This window comes from Balaenoptera ricei, chromosome 6, assembly GCF_028023285.1.
Source record: "Balaenoptera ricei isolate mBalRic1 chromosome 6, mBalRic1.hap2, whole genome shotgun sequence".
NCBI lineage: Eukaryota > Metazoa > Chordata > Mammalia > Artiodactyla > Balaenopteridae > Balaenoptera > Balaenoptera ricei.
Genome location: NC_082644.1, coordinates 40543957 through 40566220, shown reverse-complemented (window position 1 = coordinate 40566220; position 22264 = coordinate 40543957). Strand labels below are relative to the sequence as shown.

The following is a 22264-nucleotide window of genomic DNA, read 5'->3' as shown; positions in this document are numbered from 1 at the left end:
TAAAAGCTTTTAAAATTTTGGAAATGGAAAGTAACTATAAAGGAAACTATTTCAAATACCCAACATTCCACAGAAGGGAAGCCATTTTTAATAAATAGCAAATACAAATCACAGATGATCAAGGTTTAGTTCACACTCTCCAAGGTTTTTCAAGCCCAGTGGTTCTTAACCCTATGGGTTTATCAGAATCACCTAGGGAACTTGGGGAAAAAAAAAAAAAATTCAATACAGTTATATCAAAATCTCTCAGGACAGGACTAAGAATTTTTTTTTTCTTTTTTTTAATTTTAAAGTTCCCAAAGTCATTCTAAATGTTAAGCTAGGGTTGAGATCCACTCATTTTTTTTTAGTTATGGTCTGTTCAGAAACAAGTTAGAAAATGAATTATTTAATAAAGGACCAGTATACTAACTTTGGGTGGAGATCTGTAAGGGAAAGAATGAGAATACTGTTCCCACAAACCTCTCTCCACCAACAGTAAACAATTTCAGGCTATTTTATAACTGCCATTTTGAACATGACTATTATTCAGAATCTGTGTGATCTAATAAATAAAAGTATCAAATGTATTAACACTTCTAAATCACTTTCAAGATTTACCTTACACTAAAGAATAGGCTTCAAAAGGGAGAGCAATTCAAAACTTTTGTATTCATCTCCTATATCAACATATGTAGATACAAACTAAACCTGCACTTCTTTCTGAAGGGAGTGAACAGCGGAAATGAAGCTGTTTTAATTATATTATGAAGTATTAATTTACTGTAAAGAAACAAACTGTCCAAAAAATTGGAGATGCAGTTTGCCTACTTTTCTAGTGTGTTAAGGCAGCACACACAAATGTGCCAAAATCACAATTATTTGATTAGGCCACTTCAATACACAGTGCTCAGTCCTTTATAATACAATTATAAACTCACCTGTGCAGCAAGGTCAGGGTTCTGGCTTAGTGACTGCATCATGCTTCTCATGTAGGGGGCAGACAACATGTTTTGCATAAGTTGTGGGTTTTCAGTTATTTGTTGCAACAAGCTCTGCATTCCTGGTGTGTTGAACATACTAGCTGAAAGTTTGTTTAAAAAAAAAAAAAACATTTTATCAAGGAAAAGATACATAAAAGAAAATTTTAAAATACAATATATACTGTGCATAATTTTAGCAACTGCAGATAAATACACATATTACTTATCAATTGAACTAAGAAAGAACTTTAAAACTAAGATCTCCAAAACTACATGCCCAACATATACCAATAAAGGAGGGTTTATGGACTTTAAACATTCTGGTTGCATTTATAGGAAAATCACATCTTATGGAAAGGCTAGGTTCTAAAAAATCAATTTAAGGCAAAAATTTGATATGGTAAAAATTACTATTGAAAAAAATCTCATTAAGTGAAGAAGTCTGAGCCAACTTTTCCTCCAGGATCACTTAATTAGAATCATATTCAGCACTCAATATATGTTCCCACTTAAGAAAGAAGGAAGCCTTCTCACCCAGGCCTCCACCCCATTTTCACTGAATTCTGGCACTCAATGAATTCAACCCCAAATTAAGGGAGTTTCTTCATACTTCAGTTTCCCCATCTGTAAAATGGGGTAAGCAGTATCTACTTGATAGAGTGGTTTTGACAATTAATGTGTAGATGCCTGTTACTATTATTCTTTTTTTTTTGTAGAGAGCTATAGCTAAATTTATGTGAATTCAACATTCTTTGAAAACTAATTAATTTGTTCAACATCCATCCAGATTTTCCCTTGCTGGCTAGATATACTCAAACTCAAGTAAACTTACAACTGATTAGCTTTTTCATTTCCCTTCTGTTCTTATTCCACCCAGTGTAGTTTAATGGGCTCAAAACATTTGACTCTTCCAGCTTACCTTTCTAGTTTATTATAATTCTGCTCTTCTTCTGTAATAATTTTTGCTTTTCCTATTCTCTCATGTTATTTCAGTTTAGGTTTCTTCCCCCCACATCCTAGAGTCCAAGGATATTCAAAGATAGCTGATAAACATAGCCTGCAGGGCAAATATGGCCCATGACCTGTTTTTGTACAGCCCATGAGCTAAAAATGGTTTTTACATTTTTAAATGGTTGAAAAAAATAATAATAAAATCTGAAAACTGTATGAAATTCAAACTTCAAGATCCATAAGTAACATTTTATTGGAACATAGTCATGCTCCCTCATTTATTATCTATAGCTGCCTCTGCACTACAAAGGCAGAGTAGTTTCGACAGAGGCTCCACGTGGCACTATCATACTGCTCTATACTGCTGTTCAGCATACCACAAATCACAGTGAGTCAGTTATACCTCATGCCATACGAATCACTGTAGCATGCTGTTATTTCTTTTTTCATTACCACTGCATACCAATTATGTCAGAACAAGAAGAAAAAGGGGAGAATTGGACTATGAATGCCCTGCTTTTAAGGCACAGAAGAATATGGATTACTTTTATCAAATGAGATGGCAAAACCGTATTTACTATGCAATGACATTAAAAGAATACAATACACTTCAACACTGCTACAACACTTATCACAGTATTCCCAACTCACAGTAAAGTCAGAAAAATACAAAATCTAAAATACAATTATCTCATAATAGCCAAACTGCTTCACAAAAATAAAAAATGAAAATAAGGCTGCAACCAAAGTTAGGTTCCCAAATGGTTCTTTTGTTAGCCAAGCAAGGAAAGCAGTATACTAGTGATTAATTAGCATGGTTATTTAAATCTTGACTGCAGCAGCCAAATAAATGTGTCCAGAGAAAATAAACTTAAGACCATTAGCCTTTCAAGGAAAACAGTTTCTCAAGAGTTAAAGGACATTGGGCTGTACATCGAGATAAAGGACATTGGGCTCTACATCGATAATCAATTAAAAACCAATGCAGGGACTTCCCTGGTGGTCCAGTGGTTAAGACTCTGTGCTCCCAATGCAGGGGGCCTGGGTTCGATCCCTGGTCAGGGAGCTAGATCCCACATGCCACAACAAAGATCCCACACGCGGCAATGAAGATCCCACGTGCCACAACTAAGACCCGGCGCAGCCAAATAAATAAATATATTTTTTAAAATTATACAGAAACTACATAATTTTTTTAAAATGCAAATTATTCTGAGTAGTATTCCTTGCTTCTTGACAAATGTTACTGATACTGCTCAGATCTTGTATTTGAGGAGTCAATATCAAGTTTGAAGTAACTGAAAAATTTGTTTTTATAAACAGTCTGCATGGACTAACTACAGGCAAAACTATTTTCAAAGTTGAGAGAACACTCATTGGTACAACCTGAGGTAGAATCTGCTAAGATGTGCTACATCTGATGATGATAAAAACACATGTGGAGTATTAAAAGAATTACCTGGACAAAGATATAATGCTTATAAAGTATTTTTAATGCTTATAAGTATTTAAATGCTTATAAGGTATATAAAGACTATAGTTAATCACTGTCTTATTCATCAGCAGGTACTCTGGAACATATTTGGAACTTTCACATTATTCAACTGGTAAGAGTATCAATGATGAACTTCACATCACTCTTGTGAACTCAGCCATAGTCAATTTCATGAACTTTTGTCAGAAATACGCTGACTTGCCCAAACACACAGCAGTTTGACGGCTTGACAGAGGTCAAGTTTTCTGGTTTTGTTTGTTTGTGTTTAAAGAGGTAAAGTTTTACTGCAATTTTTTTAGCTCAGAGCTAAGACTGAAATTCTTCTGAACCACTCGACCACCATTATCAAACAATAAATGACTTTGGAAATTATCTTTTGCTAGAGACTTGTTAATGTTTCTCAATGAATTCCCAAAATTACAAGGCAAAACAGCATTTATACGCCAAACTCATACTGTGGTTAAGTCATTTTGACAACAAATGAAATTGTTTGAATCACAGGCAATGTCAGGCTGCTTTATACATTCTCGTGCTGTCAAGTTAAAACAAGCAGCAAGTTCTCCATTCCCACAAATGTGCAGTAAAGATAGTTTTGAACTCACAGTATTGTTCCAACAGCATTTTTTGGACCTCAGTGCAAGTGCAAAGAAATTTCCACATTTTAAAATTAATTTAATTGTATAATTGAGGCACTACCACCTAATCTTCAATTGGAAGTGATTAATCTGTCATGACATGCTAATAGCCAAAAAGAATCTAACAGAATCCTATAAATGCTTTCCAACTGATGAATATGCTACTATAATAATATATTTGGGGAATGAATACACATTTGAATGAAATAAGTAAAATCTCATTACCTATCAGTATTAACAGATGAACATTTGCCATTGACAAAAGGAAACACTGTGAACATCAATTAAGCAAAATGTCATCCCTAAAAAGAATTCCATTCCTATCATTAGTGGATATGTGTAAGAAAATGTTATACCCAATTATTATTACATTTTTAATTCCATCAATAAAAGAACTTGTGGAACTTTGTTTTCTCTCGTAATGTAATATTCTTTTTTTTTTTTTTTTGGCCACGCCGCGTGGCTTGCGGGATCCTAGTTCCCAGGGATCAAACCCACGCTCTAGGCAGTGAAAACATGGAGTCCTAACCACTGGACCACTAGGGAATTCCCTTCATAATGTGATATTCTTGATTTTGCCTCTTGGCTTGCAAAGCCTAAAGTATTATCATCCCTTTGCAGAAAAAAATTGCTGACCCCTGCTCTAAGATTTCCTCACCTTGAGAGTGGTGAACGCTTACAGGGCAAAAGAAGAGTCACGAATTTCACCTTTCAGGTATATGGGGTGTACTTATGAATATATATGCATAACTAACTAACTTCGAAGAGTTGAGTAAACATTATAATAGTAAAAAAATATACTAACAATGTTAAGCCATCAGGGTACATTCGTTTTTGTTGTTTCTTATTTTCCTTTGATGGAAATATTAACATGAAATCTTACATACTGTATCAAGCCATTAAATAAAAAATCTGAGTAAGAAGTTGCAAAACCATTTTTTGTTTGTAAGACAAAGTTGTTACTACAGACACCATGCTACAGTAAACAAACGATTCGCCTATCAGTGGGGAAACCCGATTAAACCTTTGTTGTCTTCTGCTCTTAGACCTCTAAAATGTGAATAAAGCATCTCTCTCAAAAGTCTGTCAGTAAGAATCAAATAAGCATTAAGTAAAATCAGAACAGGATAATTCTTTTCCTTGTTTTAAACATGGTATTATCTGGATGTTTAGACTTAGACTGCAGTGATCATTTTGTAATCTATACAAATATTGTATCATTACATTTTACACCTCACACCTGAAGCTAATATGTTATGTCAATCATACCTTAATTTTTTAAAATGGTATTAAATTTTTATAAAACCATTTTGTATTTTATCCAAAAACCTGATGATATCCACTGTATTCTATAAAAGAATATATACTACAGTGACCACTGATTATTTCCTCTCAGTAATTCCTCATCCAGCATCTCATTTTTCTACTTCCTCTGCCAAAACATAGGTATCTTTTAAAACATACCTAATCACTCTCACCTTAGGGACATGGCTCCATGCTTTCATTTCTTCTCATTTAAATGCTAACTATTAGGACTAAAATCATCATTCTGGCTACTGATTTTGGACCTAATTCTTAGCATGTTAAACATCTGAACAGTTGAAAAGGATATCCACTTACTGGGTCTAGTCTACAGAAAAATGACCAAAAGTAAATTCCTAACCTGCTCACACATCAGAATCTCTAGCAACTTTACACAAACACAGATCTTAAACCCCACTGTGGCAGATTCTGATCCATAAGGTCTGAGGTTAAGACTGAGAAATCTGATTTTTAAACAAATCTGGCAGGTACTCTGATGCAGCTAGTTTAGTCCTGGTGTCAGGAGTGGATACCCATTGATTTCTAGAAAAGAACACAAAACTGGACTAAAGCCAAGGAATATGTGTCCCAGTGATTAAGTACACAGGTAACTGTGTTACCCCTACACTTCAATTTTCCTATGCTGTTGAAAGGAGAAGACAACCCACTTCTCCCAAACCATCTTACGAGAAGAGAAAACCACAAAACTGCCTCTGGAAACCTTCAGTAACCTTTTGCACTAAAATGCACACAAGTGATTAATACTAATTATTACGTATTTAAAGCATCCTTAAAAAACAAAAAAAGCACCTTGCAACATGAAAAGATAGCTCACAAAAGTTGTTCCTCATACGCACACAAAAGCACAAAGGATAACAGTATAAGAAATGTTTTCATTGTCTGAGTAAGTGAGAACAAAGGGAAAAAGGATCAGTTGTTATGAGCATACCTCCTACTCCAGGCCCCAAATTTGGCACAGTAGAACTCTGCCCGGCAGTGCCACTGGCAGCACCACTACTAGTGCCCCCCACGGCGCTGGTGGTGCCACTGGAAGCTGACGAACTCTGAGAAGCCTGTGGAGCCCATGGATTGGGTAATGGATCTCTATTTTCTGTACGGGAAGGTTGACTACCTTCACCTGAGGATGTATTGCTCACTAAGGAAGCAAACGGATTGCCACCAAACTGTAATAAAAGACACAAAAATCATAAAGAATAAGCTTTTGTCTTAAATAACAGATACGGAACTCTTTGTTAATGAAAATTGCATTTCTGCATATAAAGGCAACCCTCAACCACACACATACTTATGTTAAAACAGGAGCCTTGGCCTGAGCCTCAGACCCAGTGTTATTACCTGTTCTTGCGCAGCACTCAGCATTGGTTCCTGAATATCTGTGTACATGCGCCGTAAAGCATTATATCCCCCTGGGATGCTTTCCAGGTTGCTCAAAGCTCGGTCCTGGTTTCTCATCATTTCCTGCATCATTGCTGGATTCCTAGCAAGTTCCAATGTCTAAGAAAAAGATTTCCAGGGAGGAAAAAAAAAGGCGCTGAAATACACATGAACTATTTTAGCTATTAACTGCCACAGTTAATTTTATAAGTTTTCTAATTCTATGAATTAGCAATCTTCAATATTTAAATCAGAAAATTATTCTGAATAATTCCTGTTGGAAATCACCTCAAAAAGCAAGCTAACATTCAAATAACATCAAAAGAGAAGCACTTTGTTATGCATGACTGTCCATCTCTTGAATTGGACTCTTTTTGTTTCTTAAATCTGCAAAATAACTATTTACAAAAATCTTTAAAATACAGCATAAAATTCAAAGTTCAGATAGTTCGAATTACAGCTTTGTTGAGTTTTCCTGAACAAGGATTAGGAATTTTTTTTTTTTTTTAGCTTATAAATATGGCAAGCTCTTTAAATACAGAAAATTAAATAGGAAGAAATAAGTATATAATTTCTTAGCTAAATGTAACTTTTCACATACTTGTCTCATAATATCTGGATTATTCAGCATATGACTAATTTCTGGATTTCTCTGTATCAACTGCTGCATTTGTGGATTGGCCATAATTAACTGCCTCATCAGGTCAGGATTTGAAAGCATGCTCTGGACAAAGGGATTCTCCATGATCTGGACCATCATTTCAGGATTGGACATAAGTTGCCGCTGCATCTGGCTCTGTAGTTCAGAGAAGTTGGTAGTATTCAAACCCAAGCTACTCAGACCTGCAAGTCCTCCAAGCCCACCTAAGAAGATAAAGGGAAAAACACACATAAATGAAATTCAGAAATTTTATCATTAATACGACTAGGCTAAAATATGAAGATGCAAAAATATTAACTGAATCAATAGCCTATTAACAGAAAACCATTCAGTTTAAAGCAAAAATAGAATTCCTATTACTTTCATAAGTACATGTTTAATTTCTATAATTCAGACTTGTAAAAAATGCATTCACTTTGATATTTAAGTATAAGCAATAAAACCAAATAAATATATATTTCCTATGTGTAGTATAATACAAAAATATATTTGGTCTTTGTCCCTGGTTCTAGGCACAGAGCTCCTAAAACCCTTAGAATTTCCTGACTGAAGGGAATGTCTTTTGTTATTTGTAACAAGCCCCTTTGGATCATACTTCATTTATGCTAATGATGTTTCTTAGGGTGGAGCCCCTAGACAGCCTCAGGATGGGGTGGTCACCACAAAGACCAAGTGATTTGACAGTTGGAACTTTCAGCCCCATTCACCAACCTCCAGGACTAGAAGAGGATATAGAGATGGAGTTCTGTGAAACTCTTGTGCAATGAGGTTCAGAAGCTCCTGGATTGGTGAACACATCTAGGTGCTATTAGGAGGACACGCCCAGAGAGGGCATAGAAGCTCTGCACTCTTCCCCCACCCCCCACGCCTTGCCCTATGCTTCTCTTCCACTTGTCTATTTCTGAGATGTATCCTTTATAATAAACTGGTAAATTTAAGTAAAGTGTTCTCCTGAGTTCTGTGAGCCATTCTAGCAAATTACCAAACCTGATAAGGGGGTTGTGGGAACACCCGATTTACAGCCTGCCAGTCAGAACTACTGGTAGCCTGAGACTTGGACTGGTATCTGAAGTAGCAGCAGTCATAGGGGACTAAGTCCTTTAACTTGTGGCATCTGACACTAACTCCAAGTAGGTAGTGTCAGAATTGAACCACTGGATACCCACCCAGGCAGTGTTGGAGAACTGGCTGGTGTCAGAAGAACACCCCGGAATATGTCCGCAAAGGAAGAAATGAAAAATATACAGTAGATTATACTTCTAATAATCTCTTTCCAGAAGACTACTTTAAGTTTAGCAAGTAGAATTCACCTATGCCTGGTTGGAACAGAGCTGCTGCCAATCATGAAAATAGATGTCTCTCTGGAGGAATTAAATCATGGAGAAACCTAATAGATCCAAGAGGATGATTAAGTGCTTATTGTAAAACTTTGTAAAATTATATAACCAGCCAAATGCATTCATTCCTCACTTACTGAGCACTGTGCTACATGTTGGGAATAAGGTGACAAGAAAGACACAAGTATACCCTCAGAACTCAATCTGGTGGGAAAGACTGACAAAGAAAACCAATGCAGAATAAGTACTTCAAAAGAGACATTCACAGGATATCACGGTAATATAGTACCTAAGTGAAATGGCTGCTTTCCCACAAGATGACATTTAATGAACTTGGAAAATGAGTAAGTTGGCAAGAAGTAGGGAATGCTAGGAGGAAGATTTAATACTAGGCACAACAAACATTATATACAAAAGCACAGATATAAATGTGAGAATTGATGTATTCTTGAAACCACAAACAATTCAGTATGACCAAAAGGGCAGACAGCAATGCTCACCAAACATCTCATGTACAGCCTTCTATTTCTTGTGCAGTTGGACAGGCCCATGTGACTAGTTATGGCCAAAGGATTGCAAGAAATGATGTGTGTCACTTCTGGCCCAAATACAGAATACAAGGTCCAGCTTGAGACACTTTAGCTGTCTATTCTGCCACATTCCAAATGGTGCAGCTACAAGATGGCAGAATTCCATTAGCTTGAGTCCCTGAGGACTATGTAGATGGAGGCCTCACTGACCAGTGAAGAACATGAAGCACGAGCAAACTATTACATTTAGAATGGATAAACAACAAGGTCCTATTGTATAGCACAGGGAACCATACTGAATATCCTGTGATAAACCATAATGGAAAAGAATATAAAAAAAGAATGTCTCTGTGTATAACTGAGTCACTTTGCTGTACAGCAGAGATTGGCACAGCACTGTAAATCAACTCTACTTCAATTAAATAAAAAATGAAGAATGAAGAAAAGCTTTAGAGCAAGAAATTAAGCTCTGTGGTAATAAGCCACTGAGTTTGGGGTTATCTATTACCACAGGATAGCCTATCCTAACTAGTATAACTGTTGAGATATGGTAAGAAATGGGATGGAGAGGTAGATGGGCACTACATCACAAAGTCTTGAAAGATTTTAAAAGCAAGACAGTCACTTAAGATATTCTAATAACAGTGTGGAAATGACACAGAGCAGACATTTTTAAAAGTTGAGGCGCTACATCAAGGAAGTAACAACAGAATAGAATAACTGCATGGGGTGGGATAGAGAAGATTTTATGGACCAAGAGATTTGGTTGGGGAGAGGTAGTAGTCTGAGACAAGATGATGAGTTTTTATATTTGTTTTGTTCTTCTTTGCTTTCTAAGGAGGCACATACAGGCTAACGGACTCAGAGAACATCAGGCAATATCAAAGAGAGCTGAATACAAGGCATGGAGTTCAGAAGTGATGTGGGCTGAGGTAAAGATCTGAGAGTCAACAAGTTATAGTTAGGATAATGTCACTTGGGGAAAATAGAGTAAAAGGAGTGAAGAAAAACAAGGCAGAACTCTGGGGAACAATACTAATATAAGGAATAGGAAGAAGAGACCCACAAATGAGAGAGAAAAAAACTGGTCAGAAAATTAACCAGGGAAAAAGAGTTATCAGGAGTTAAAGAAAAAAAATTTCAAGGAAAGACTGGTATGCATTGGAAGAGAGTGAATTAGATTTTAAATCACTTTCTTTTAATCTAAGTATCTAAAAATCTAAAAAAGTGTCCTCTAAATTTGGCAAGCTAAGAGGTCAATGGTGACTTTATCAAGGGAATTTTCAGTAAAGTGATGGGGACAAGAAATGGAGCACAGCAAACTTAGTGAAAGAGAAATACAGACAGAAAACAGAAAATGCCTTTTCCAAAGATAGCTGACAAAGGAAGCAAAAGAAAGGTGGTAGTGGGATTCTGTGGCTTTTAAACATGGAATAGACCTTAACGAAAAGAGACAGCAAAAGAAAAGCTGAATATATAGGGTAAATGGAATAACTGATGGAGAAAAGTAACTAAGATAGGAGGGGGTGGGAATGAGATAAGAAATGAAGGGACTAGGGAGATGTATGGCCTCAGACAAATTAACTAAAAGCCTCCGTGGGCTTCAATTTCTTTGCCTATAAAATGAGGGAAGAGGGGAGAGATTTACCTCAAAAATACCTTTCATGAGTCTGAACACTAAATAATTTCATCCTAATCTCTCTAGATTGTTCATGTTAATAATTTTGCCATCTAAAACTCATCTGCTTCAACCAAAAGAGACACATTTAACCCAAGATCATTTTAAAAAATAAGAGCATCAAACATTAAAAAAAAAGGCAAATGTGAATCCATGCCATTACAAGAAAACTTTTTCTGGAAGAGGTGGAAGGTATGATCCTCGATATGTGAAAACTGTACATATTTTTTAAAATGTCATTTCAAGGTACTATACTTGTCATACAACTTCGGAACTGAAAGAAGCATTAAGCCATTTATCTACCTAGTTCAACTTTTGTTAGCTTCAGACTACTCTTTTCCCCAAAAAAACCTCCCAAAGAACCTCAGTGTAAAAACTGATATAAGAAAACTATTGATAGTTTTGGCTGATGCAGAAGATTCTTAACCACTGGGCTTGTTCCCAGGCCTCTTTGCGTGCATTTACAACAGTTAGAAAATCACTAATGCAATCTGATCCCTTCATTTTACAAACAAGAAAATTGTATTCAGGGGGTTAGCTTATGATCAACAACTAGCTAATCCTCTCCAGAGTCAATTATGTGGTGGTCGGATCAGGTATACATACAGTACATTTCTTTCATTATTGAAAAGAAATGTGTCACTTACTGACTACTTATTATATGTAAATGTAATCTAAGCAAGTACATCTGTATTCCCAACTACTACTCCCTTAATACCTACAACTACAGAAATAAGCTATACAAGTTTTTGTTTTCATTGCTAAAGTGACTTAATGTTTAATTCTATCATTTTATTTAAAACTACCCTGGGGGGAAGGAAGTTTTTTTAAAATCCTTATAAAAAATGACTAAAGATACTTACCTAAACCAAAAGGGTTGCTAGTGGCAGAACCAGATGTGGAGGTACTATTAGGAGCTGATGACGCGGTAGCATTGCTTCCACTGGTGTTGGTTTGCTGAGCTGAATGATCCTGAGGCCTAGGAAAAATAATTATATCATGGTATAAACACTGGAGCTAATTATTTCAAAAGAACCTCTAGAACTCCAATACGCAGAAATAAAGTTTAAGTTTTCAGAACTCAAATTATCATAGAGTAAACACCCTGAAATAACTAAGCACTAGGAACACAAATATAAAGAAACATAGTGAAACCCCACAAAATCCAAACTATATTTCAACTGCCCTTCCTCAAGTATACTGTCATAAATATTTTATTACTTTCAATCATACTGACTATGTAAGAGAAGGAGATAGGTCACCTCACAGAAGAGAATCCAATGACTGGTCACAATCACAAAGCTTGACTATATAAGCTATTTTTTATCTACCCCTTTCTAAGTTCTTAAGGGTTGGGGGGGCACTTTTACTCAGAACCTAAAAAAGTTAAAAGTAAAAAATAAAGAGAGACTTCACCAAAAGAAGGCTGAGAAATCAGTACAAGTAATAACTGATTATTACTTAATATCCTTAAGTAAAAAAATGAGAGTTTATTGGAAACCCCTTCCATGTGACATCAGTTAAGAGTTCTGAATTTCATTTCATCTGAATGATGATAAAATACCATATCTGAATAAGTCTAAGGGAGCTCTAGGAGCTCTTTCACTAAGTATAATAATTTTAAGTGAAAAGAAAATATACCAATTTGATTGGCGATATTTTTACTTAGTGGTACACAAATAAAGGTATCTCTTAAAAACTGAATGGTGCCTTAGATTTAATGAAACATGGTTACTAATTTGTGGTTTGCCAAGAAGATGAGTCACCCCTGATCTCTGTCCAAAAATCTCTCTAAACAAGAAAACACAGCTAAAAACATTAATTTGCTTGTTTTGTAATTCAAATAATATAATAACTCAATGATAAACCGTCTAAAATATCAGATGTGTAAGCATTAGCATTACTGAATCATTAAAACATTTGCTATCTACATGAGCAGCAAATAAATGAATTTTAATCCATTTACATATTAATGACAGAAAGCCATTTAAAGCCAAGACTGGTTATTTTTAAGAGAGAAATATAAACATTTATTCATGGTTTAAAGTTAAAAGTCTTCTAAAAACATACCTGTTTTGTGTTTTGATGACAAGGTGAACAGTAAGTCCATCATGAATTCCATGCTGACTCAAAGTATCTTGATCTTTTAAAATTTTTCCAGCAAATATCAACACAAGTTGGTCGGTATGGGATTTAAAACGTTTAGAGATTTCTTCCTTGAACTAAATAAGATAAAATAAATATGTATTACAGATGTTTGCATAACACCATCTAGTCTAGTTTCTAGAAGTACCTCAAAAGAAGCCCCCACTACAGATACTGCAACAATTCAAATATAAAGGCATAGTATTTCTGTGTCCATATCTTGATCTTAGTCGGAAATGAGTGTTACCACTTCACTCATCTCTAATGCAAACATTTTATTACAGGTGTACATATCCTATATTCAATCGTCTGCTAAGATACAATAATTCACTTCTTTGTCATAGCCTTATTCTTTTTATATCAATGGTGCTAAATGTAGTTCAAGCCACACATAGCTCTTACCAAGTTTACAATAATCTTTTCCTCAGATTTCCATCTCGAATCCTGCTCCTTTCTAGTTCAATATAAAGAAAGCCAATTATACTGACTTTACGCCCCACCTCTTTCATTAAACATTTATTAACAAGCAGTAGCATGCAAATGCAAAGATAGAAAGCAAAAATCTTTTCCTGAAGGCGAGCAGTCAGTAAACCACAAAGTACAGAGGAAGCACAAAGGGTAGTTAGAGAAAGTTTTCCAGTGAAAACTATTTAGAAAGTAGCCAGGAAAACCTGAAGAAAGGCTTCCCAGGGACAAGAATAAAATGCAAAAACAGAATAGAAAAGAGTGTCATACTATAAGAAAAGCTTACTTATTCTACACTAGATCAGTTTCTCAAACCTTCATCAAAATCACCTGTATACTTAGGTTTTTTTACTCCACTGTCAAAGTCAGGAAACCTCAGGGTGGTAAAGAAATTCAAAGAATCACATCTTACCCCAATGCCGTACAGACACCAATGCCCTACAGAAGTGGCTCTCAATAGATGACAGCATTATCGCCAAGGCAATGTTTTGGAAATAAAAGGGGATATTTTTGGTTGTCACAGTAAGTGGAAAGACACAGTAAATAATGATATCTAACATTTTCTTGCAGGGGCAGGAGGGGAGATGAAGAGGAATACAAATATAAAGCAAGATAGGCCATATGTCAATCACTGTTGAAAATGAGAGGTACACAAAAGTTCATCACATTATACCTTTGTGTATAAATGAAATTTTCCATAATCAAGTTACAACATTCAATGTAACCAACTGGTTTTTTAAAAAATCATATAATGCGAAATTATACTGCAGTAAATATTCTGGACCTTTTCCATCTGAACTTTCCTTCCTTTATTTTAAAATATATGATAGAAAACCATAATTCAAAAAAACACATGCACCCCAATGTTCACAGCAGCACTATTTACAATAGCCAGGACACGGAAGCAACCTAAATGTCCATCAACAGAGGAATGGATAAAGAAGATCTGGTACATATATACAAAGAAATATTACTCAACCATAAAAAGGAATGAAATTGGGTCATTTATAGAGACGTGGACGGACCTAGAAAGCATCATACAGAGTGAAGTAAGTCAGAAAAAGAAAAGCAAATATCTTATAATGACACATATATGTGGAGTCTAGAAAAATGGTATAGATGATCTTATTTGCAAAGCAGAAATAGAGACACAGACATAGAGAACAAATGTATGGGGGAAAGGGGTGGGGTGGGAGGAATTGGGAGACTGGGATTGACGCATACACATTATTGATACTATGTACAAAATAGACAATTGATAGGAACATACTGTATAGCACAGGGAACTCTACCTAATGCACTGTGGTAACCTAAATGGGAGGGAAGTCCAAAAGGGAGGAGATATCTGTATGTGTATGGCTGATTCATTTGTTGTGCAGTGGAGGCTAACACATTATAAAGCAACCATACTCCAATAAAAACTAATTGTAAAAAAAAGGAAATAAATGATATATAACCCTTTTACCTAAGATAAACAATTTCCAACAAGAAAAATCTTTTTAAAGTACCATTAGCACAATATTCTATATAAAGAAGTAAGTCAAACCATGATTTAACCATTCTCCTATTATTAAACATCTCATTCTCCCTTTGGCAGCTATTAGAAATAATAATAAGGTAACGAGCAGAACACATGTTTTTATAAGGATTGAATGAGAATGTATGTAAAATTCAAGCATCAGTCACATACGTGGTGGTCAATAAATAGTAGCTACTACAATGCCAGCTCTTTTAATCCTCAGTAACTTAAGAAGATGACTTTTAATCCTATTTCAGATATAGAAACAGAGAGGTTCAATATGTCCCCCTCCTCTCACAGTGACACAGCTAATAAACTGCTAGGTTAAGCTTGAAATCTAGGTCTGACTTCAAGAACATCAAAACATTTTCATATGTAAAATGAGGTTAATCTAAGTTTGTGTTTCTTAACCTTAAACTAAGAAATCCTTTTCAGAATCCTTGATACACCTCATGTCATTCCAAAATATATAATTTAATTGTTTAACATACAATTATATATCATTTTAGCACATTTTAGGACTTGAAGGTAAGATGCTAGATTGATGACACACATCTCTTACCTCCTTTCAAATCCCCATTGAAACAACGATGAAAGATTTCTTCATGCTTTATGGAGATATAACTCACATATACAATTCACCCATTTAAGGTGTACAATGGTTTTTAGTATATTCACAGATACGTGCTACCATCACCACAGTCAATTATGAAATTTTCATCTTCTCAAAAAGAAACCAGTACCCTTTAGTTATCACCTCCCTATTCTCCCATCACTCCAAACCATAAGAAACCACTAATCGGGGAGTTCCCTGGTGGTCCAGTGGTTAGGGCTAGGCACTTTCACTGCCAGGGCCCCAGGTTCAATCCCTGGTTGGGGAACTAAGATTCTGCAATCCGCGTGGCACGGCCAAAAAAAAAGCCAGTGACTCCACAAATACCAATTTTTTAAAAAAAGAAAAAAGAAACCACTCACTGATCTACTTTCTGTCAAATAGATTTGCCTATGCTGGACATTTCACAATAAGTGAAATCATATAATATGCAATGTTTGCAAGGTGCATCCATGTCATGGTATATAGCAATACTTCCTTTTTATGGCCAAACAACATTCTACTGTATGAATACACAACATTTTGTTTATTCATTCATCAATTGATGGGCATTGGGACTGTTTCCACCTTTGGGCTATTATGAATAATGTTGCTATAAACATTCATGTACAAGTTTTTCTGTGGACATCTGTTTTCATTTCTCTTGGGTATATACCTAGATGTGGAATTAAATTACTGGGTCATACGGTAACTCTTGATTTAATCATTTGAGGAACCACCAAAGTGTTATCCGAAGTGGCTAATGGCTATACCATTGTACAATCCTACCAGCAATGTATAAGGGTTCTAATCTCTCCATGCCTTCACCAATATTTATTACCTGACTGGTTTTTTTAATAGCCATCCTAGTAGATGTGCAGTAGTTTTGATTTGCATTCCCCTGATGGCTAACAATGTTGAGCATCTTTTCATGTGCCTATTTATATATCTTCTTTGGACAACTTTATTAACATCCTTTGCCATTTTTTAATTGGGTTATTTGCCTTCCTATTACTGAGTTGTAAAAATTCCTTATATATTCTACATACAAGTCTTATCAGACATACGATCTGCACAAAGAAATTTTTAAAGCAGAAACTCAGACAACAGAACAAATTGAGACCTTTCAGTCTTAACTGGAACAAAGTTTTGAACCCAGACATCCAGTGGACCCAAGAGAACTGAATCCTGAACTGGCAATACAGAAAGCCAAGCTAAAAGCTAATTCAATCCCCACAATCTACAGAATTCCTGGAAGACTTGACATGGTACCACCAGAGGCTGAGGATAAGGTATAAGGTGAGAGGTGCCTAAGGGCTAAAATAAGGGGATTTGAAAGTCTAAGAAGCAGACACATCTTCACTGCACACTAAGCAAGCAACTGGCCCTCCCCAAACCCAACAAAAGACTAGAAGATTTTTTTTTCTCTCTGGAAGGGGAACAGAGGGTCTCTGAACTAAAGAACACACCAGACACAATGAGAACAGACATACAACACTAAAAACAGAAGATTAAGTAAACAGAGACATACCAGATGCTGAGCCTTTCCCCCTTCACCTCACACCTATCAAACAGAATGCTGGCATCTGGACCTTCAACATCCAAGCAGAAAGATTATAATATATAGTGTCTCCAAGGAGAATCTAACCAGACTAAAATAAAAGAACTTAGAGATAAAGACCTAAGAGTTTTCCCCAGTTAGTCACCCTAAAGCAGCGGTTCCTAAAGTGAATGGAGGCCTCTATCTGCCCTGGGAAGCATTTGGCAATGTCTAAAGACATTTCTGGTTGTCACAACAGGGCTTAAGTACCACTGGTGGGTAGAGACCGAAGATGGTGAACATCCTACAATGCACAGAACAACCCCAACGACAAAGAATTTTCCAACTCAAAATGTAATCAATAACAAGATTGAGAAACTGCTGTACTTCTCAAAGTGCTGTCCCCAGATGAGCAACATTCACCATTCTCAGGTTAACTTGGTAGAAATGCAAATTCTCAGGCCCCAACCAAATCAGAAACTCTGAGGATGGGGCCCAGTAATCTATGGCTTAACAAGCTTCCCAGGTGATTCTGATGGACACTACTAAGAACCACTGCCTGCTCTAGGTCTAATAAATTTCCCCCAGATTTGTAGGCAATAAAGGAATACATTAAGTGACATTAAAAGGATACAGCTACTAAAATAAACAAAAAAGGTGTCCTTAACAAATAAATTGCTACGGGGAAAAAGCAGAGGAGAACCTATAGATGAAATGATACTTTTAAGTACACAAGGGACACTCAACCAAGGTAAGACCATAAACTGGGTCATAAAAACAAACCTTGGAAATTTTAAATAATTGAACCATATAAGTATATTCCTTGACAATAATGAAATTACACTAGAAATCAATAACAGAAAGATATCTGGAAAACTCCCAAATTAAACAAAATACTTCTAAAGAATTCATGGGTCAAAAAGAAAGTCTTGAGGAGCAATTAGAAAATATTTTCAACTGAACAAAAATGAAGTTACAATATGTCAAAATTTCTGAGATGCAACTAAAGCAATGCCTAGGAAAATTTATATTAAAGGCTTAAATTTAAGAAAGATCACAAATCAGTAATCTAAGTTTCAACCTTTAGAAACTAGACAAAGAGCAAATGAAACCCAACAAAAAATAAAAATAAGAGCAGAAATCAAAATACAGAAAAATAAGAAAAAAATCTTTTAAAATATTAGTAAAACTGATTAACCTCTAACTAGAATGGCCAAGAAAAAAACAGAGAAAACATAGACTAGCAATATCAGTAACAACAGAAGGAAATGACTACAGACCTCACAGATTTTATTAATAGAATAAGGAAAACTACATGCAAGTATTTGACAACTTGGATGAAATGGACCAATTTCTTGAAAGATTCAAGCTGCCAGAACTCATTCACTCTCTTCTGAAAACAGAAGAGGAAACACTTCTCAATTTACTTTGTGAGGCCAATATTACCCTGATACCAAAACCAGAAAAGAAAACTAGGGACCAATATCCCTCATGAACACAGATGCAGAAATCCTCTGTAAAATACTAGCAAACAAATCCAGCAATATAGAACAAGAGTAATTCTTCATTACCAAGTTAGGTTTATCCTAGAAATGTGAGGCTAAGTAAGTCAACATTTGAAAAATCAATAATTCACCACACTGACAAAAGAAAAAGAAAATCCACACCGTCTTATTAATCGATAGTAAAAAAGCATTTGAAAGCATTCATTCATGACTAAAGTCCCAAGGAATCAGGAATAAAAGGGAACTACCCAGATCTGATAAAGCACATCTACAAAATATCTACAATTTGGTGTAGTAATGATGAACAACTGAATGCTTTCCCTCTAAGATCAGTAACAAAGCAAGGATGTATGCTCTCTATTCACTCTATTCAACAACATATTAAAAATGTCAGCCAATGAAACGAGGCAGGAAAAAGAAATAAAAGCATACTTGCCAGAAAAGAAAAAACAGGAAACTTATCAGTCCCTTGCAATGTATGAGCTTTATTTGGATCCCACTTGAAAAAAAAAAATCTTTTGCAAGAGAATGAGAAGACAAGCCAAACTGGGAGAAAATATTTGGAAATGACACATCTGATAAAGGACGGTTACCCAAAGTATACAAAGAACTCTTAAAACTCAACAAGAAACTGAACAACCCAATTAAAAAATGGGCAAAAAATTTTAACAGACATCTCATCAAAAAAGATATACAAATGGTAAATAAGCATATCCGTAAAGATGCTCTGCATCATAGGCCATTAGAGGAATTGCCAATTAAAATAAGGAGACTGTGCTATACAACTACTAGGATGGCCAAACCAAAACAGATAACACTACCAAATTCTGGCAACAATATGGAACAATAGAAACTCTCATTCACTGCTGATGGGAATACAAAATGGTATAGCCACTTTGGAAGACAGTTTAGCAATTTCTTACAAAACTAAACATACTCTTACCATTCGATCCAGCAATCACCCTCTCCTTGGTATTTACCCAAAGGAATTGAGAACTTATGTCCAGACAAAACCTGCACACAGATGTATATAGCAGCTTTATTCATTAATGTTAAAACTTTGAAGCAACCAAGAAATTCTTCTACAGGTGAATGGATAAATAAACCTTGGACATTATCCAAGACAGACAATGGGATATTATTCAGCAATAAAAAGAAATGAGCTATCAAACTATGAACTATCAAACCATGAAAAGAACCATAGAGGAACCTTAAATGCATACTACTAAGTCAAATAAGCCAATCTAAAAGGTTATGTACTGTATAATTCCAACTAGATGACATTCTGGAAAGAACAAAACTATGGAGACAGTAAATGGATCAGTGGTTGCCAGGAGTTAGGGTAGAGGTAGAGCACATACACTATACATTTGCCAAAACACCAAGAGTGAATCTTAAACTATGAACTTTGAGTGATAATGATGTGTCAGTAGAGGTCCATCAATTGTAACAAATGTACCACCTTGAGACGGATGTCGATGGTGGGGGAGGTTAAAGTAGGGGGAGCAGGGAGTATGGGAACTCTGTACTTTGTGCTCTATTAGCTGTAAATCTAAAACTGCTCGAAAAAGTAAAGTCTATTTTTTAAAAGTTAAAGCTACATAATAATAAATTCATGCTAACATTACACTTAAAAAATCATTTTGAAACAATGGGGAAATTCTGGACTGGTGAAATTAAGACATTATTAATTGGTAAAGCAGGATAATATATTGCGTTTTTTAAAGGGATCCTTAGCTTTTAGAGATACATGCTGAAATATTAAAGGATGAAGTGATATAAGGCATGAGAGATGCATCAAAATAATGGGGTATGGAAAGGGGCCTTAAGGGAAAGTACACCTGAAACAAGACTGGCTCCAAAATTAATTGTCAAAGCTGGGTGAAGGATTCATGGCGGGGCTAACTTACGTTATCTCTACTTCTGTATACTTGAAATTATCCATGATTTAAAAATTAAGAAAAAAATTATAAAGGGGGAAGAGTTAACTGGCAAACTAAAATTTTACATCCAGTGCAAAATCCCTCAAAATGAAATCAAAATAGACATTTTCAGACGCACAAAAACAGAGAATTTGTTACCCAGCATATACAGACTACAGGAAATGTTCCTCAGACAGAAGAAAATGATCCTCTCCTAGATGAAGGAATAAAAAAATGGGAAGAATAAATTGAAATAAAAACTGACTTTATAAAGCATTAGTAACAATGTTTTGTGTTGGAATGAAGAAAAGAAGAGAGGAAACAAGGAAGGAAGGAAGATCAAGTGTAGTCCACAGGCAGGTAAACAGTGTTCAACTGTTCTAAGGTTCTTGAATTAACTGTAAAGTACTTACTGATTTAGACATTTTATAAGATGCATATAGTAATCTCTAGGATAACTACTAAAAGAATAGTTTAAGCAGCATGCATCTACCAACCTAATAAAAGGGGCAACTGGGAAAAAGGGGGGGAACAATTGGAATAATACAAAACAATCCAAAAGAAAGAGAAAAAAGCAACATAGAAGAGACAGGAAAAACAGAAATCAAACAGTATAATGGTAAACGTAAACCAAATGTATCAGTGATTACATAACAGACTATGTGTTAAAAAGATAAAATTGCCGGACTGGATTTAGAAACCCAACTTCATGCTGCTTAAAAAAGATATACACATAAACTACTAAGGAAAAGAAAGATTGAAAATAAAAAGAATGAATAAAGATAGTCCATGCAAAAACTAACCAAATAAAGTTAGTGAGGCTACTCTAATTGACAAGGCAAACTTTTTTCTTAAACTGAAGTGTAGTTTATTTACAGTGTTGTGTTAATTACTGCTGTACAACAAAGTGACTCAGTTATACATATATATATACATTCTTTTTCATATTCTTTTCCATTATGGTTTATCACATGATATTGAATATAGTTCCCTGGAAAAAGCAAACTTTAATACAAAAGCAACTAGGACATTTCAACATTATAAAGTGTTCAACTCACAAGAAGATAAAACTTTAAATGTATATGTACATAATACAGTTTCAGAATACATAAAGCAAAAATTAAATTGAACTACAGAGAAAAACAGACTAATCCAAAAGTACAGTAAAATATTTTAGCATATTTACCTCAGTAACTGATAAAATAAAATAGGACCAAAAGAAAAAAAAAGGATATAAAAGCTTTGAACAACAAAATTAACTGATGACCCAACTGGTATGTATAGAACACTGTACTCAACAACTACAGAATAAGTATTCTTTTAAAATACATTTACAAACTTATATACTGGGCCATAAAGCAAGTCGACATATTTCAAAAATTTTCAATCATATGGAGTATGTACTCTAACTACATGCAAATTAAACAGTACCTTGCAATTAAACAATACCAAAAAGATGAATCAATAAAATATTAGTTCAACTGGAAAAGATTTCCTGAACAGGACACAAAAAGATTTAGCCATAAAAAAGGCACAATAAATTAAACTATCATTAATAGAGTAAAAAGATAAGCAACAAAGAAAAAATATCTACAATACCAAAAACCAACAAAGCTTGAATCCAGATTTT

General features: G+C 35.1%; 2 protein-coding genes across 4 annotated transcripts in view; one reads left to right on the top strand and one right to left on the bottom strand.

Moving 5' to 3' along the window:
* Positions 1–14348, top strand: part of IDNK (IDNK gluconokinase) — a 60920-nt gene extending 46572 nt beyond the window's left edge. The window contains exons 5-7 of one of the 2 annotated variants that reach the window (XR_009503629.1): positions 4665–4758; positions 10107–10200; positions 14127–14348. Coding sequence is in view for 1 of the 2 variants with exons in the window: in XM_059924542.1 (XP_059780525.1) it covers positions 10107–10200; positions 14127–14144 (112 nt within the window). In the remaining variant the exon portion in view is untranslated. The remainder of the gene's footprint in view (positions 1–4664; positions 4759–10106; positions 10201–14126) is intronic. The other variant, XM_059924542.1, reaches the window with a different exon arrangement.
* Positions 1–22264, bottom strand: part of UBQLN1 (ubiquilin 1) — a 48893-nt gene that overhangs the window by 7205 nt on the left and 19424 nt on the right. For both annotated transcript variants that reach the window (XM_059924534.1, XM_059924535.1), the window contains exons 2-7: positions 13017–13168; positions 11810–11925; positions 7342–7604; positions 6702–6860; positions 6295–6529; positions 921–1063 (exon numbers count right to left, since the gene is read on the bottom strand). In XM_059924534.1, the coding sequence (XP_059780517.1) occupies positions 921–1063; positions 6295–6529; positions 6702–6860; positions 7342–7604; positions 11810–11925; positions 13017–13168 (1068 nt within the window). The remainder of the gene's footprint in view (positions 1–920; positions 1064–6294; positions 6530–6701; positions 6861–7341; positions 7605–11809; positions 11926–13016; positions 13169–22264) is intronic.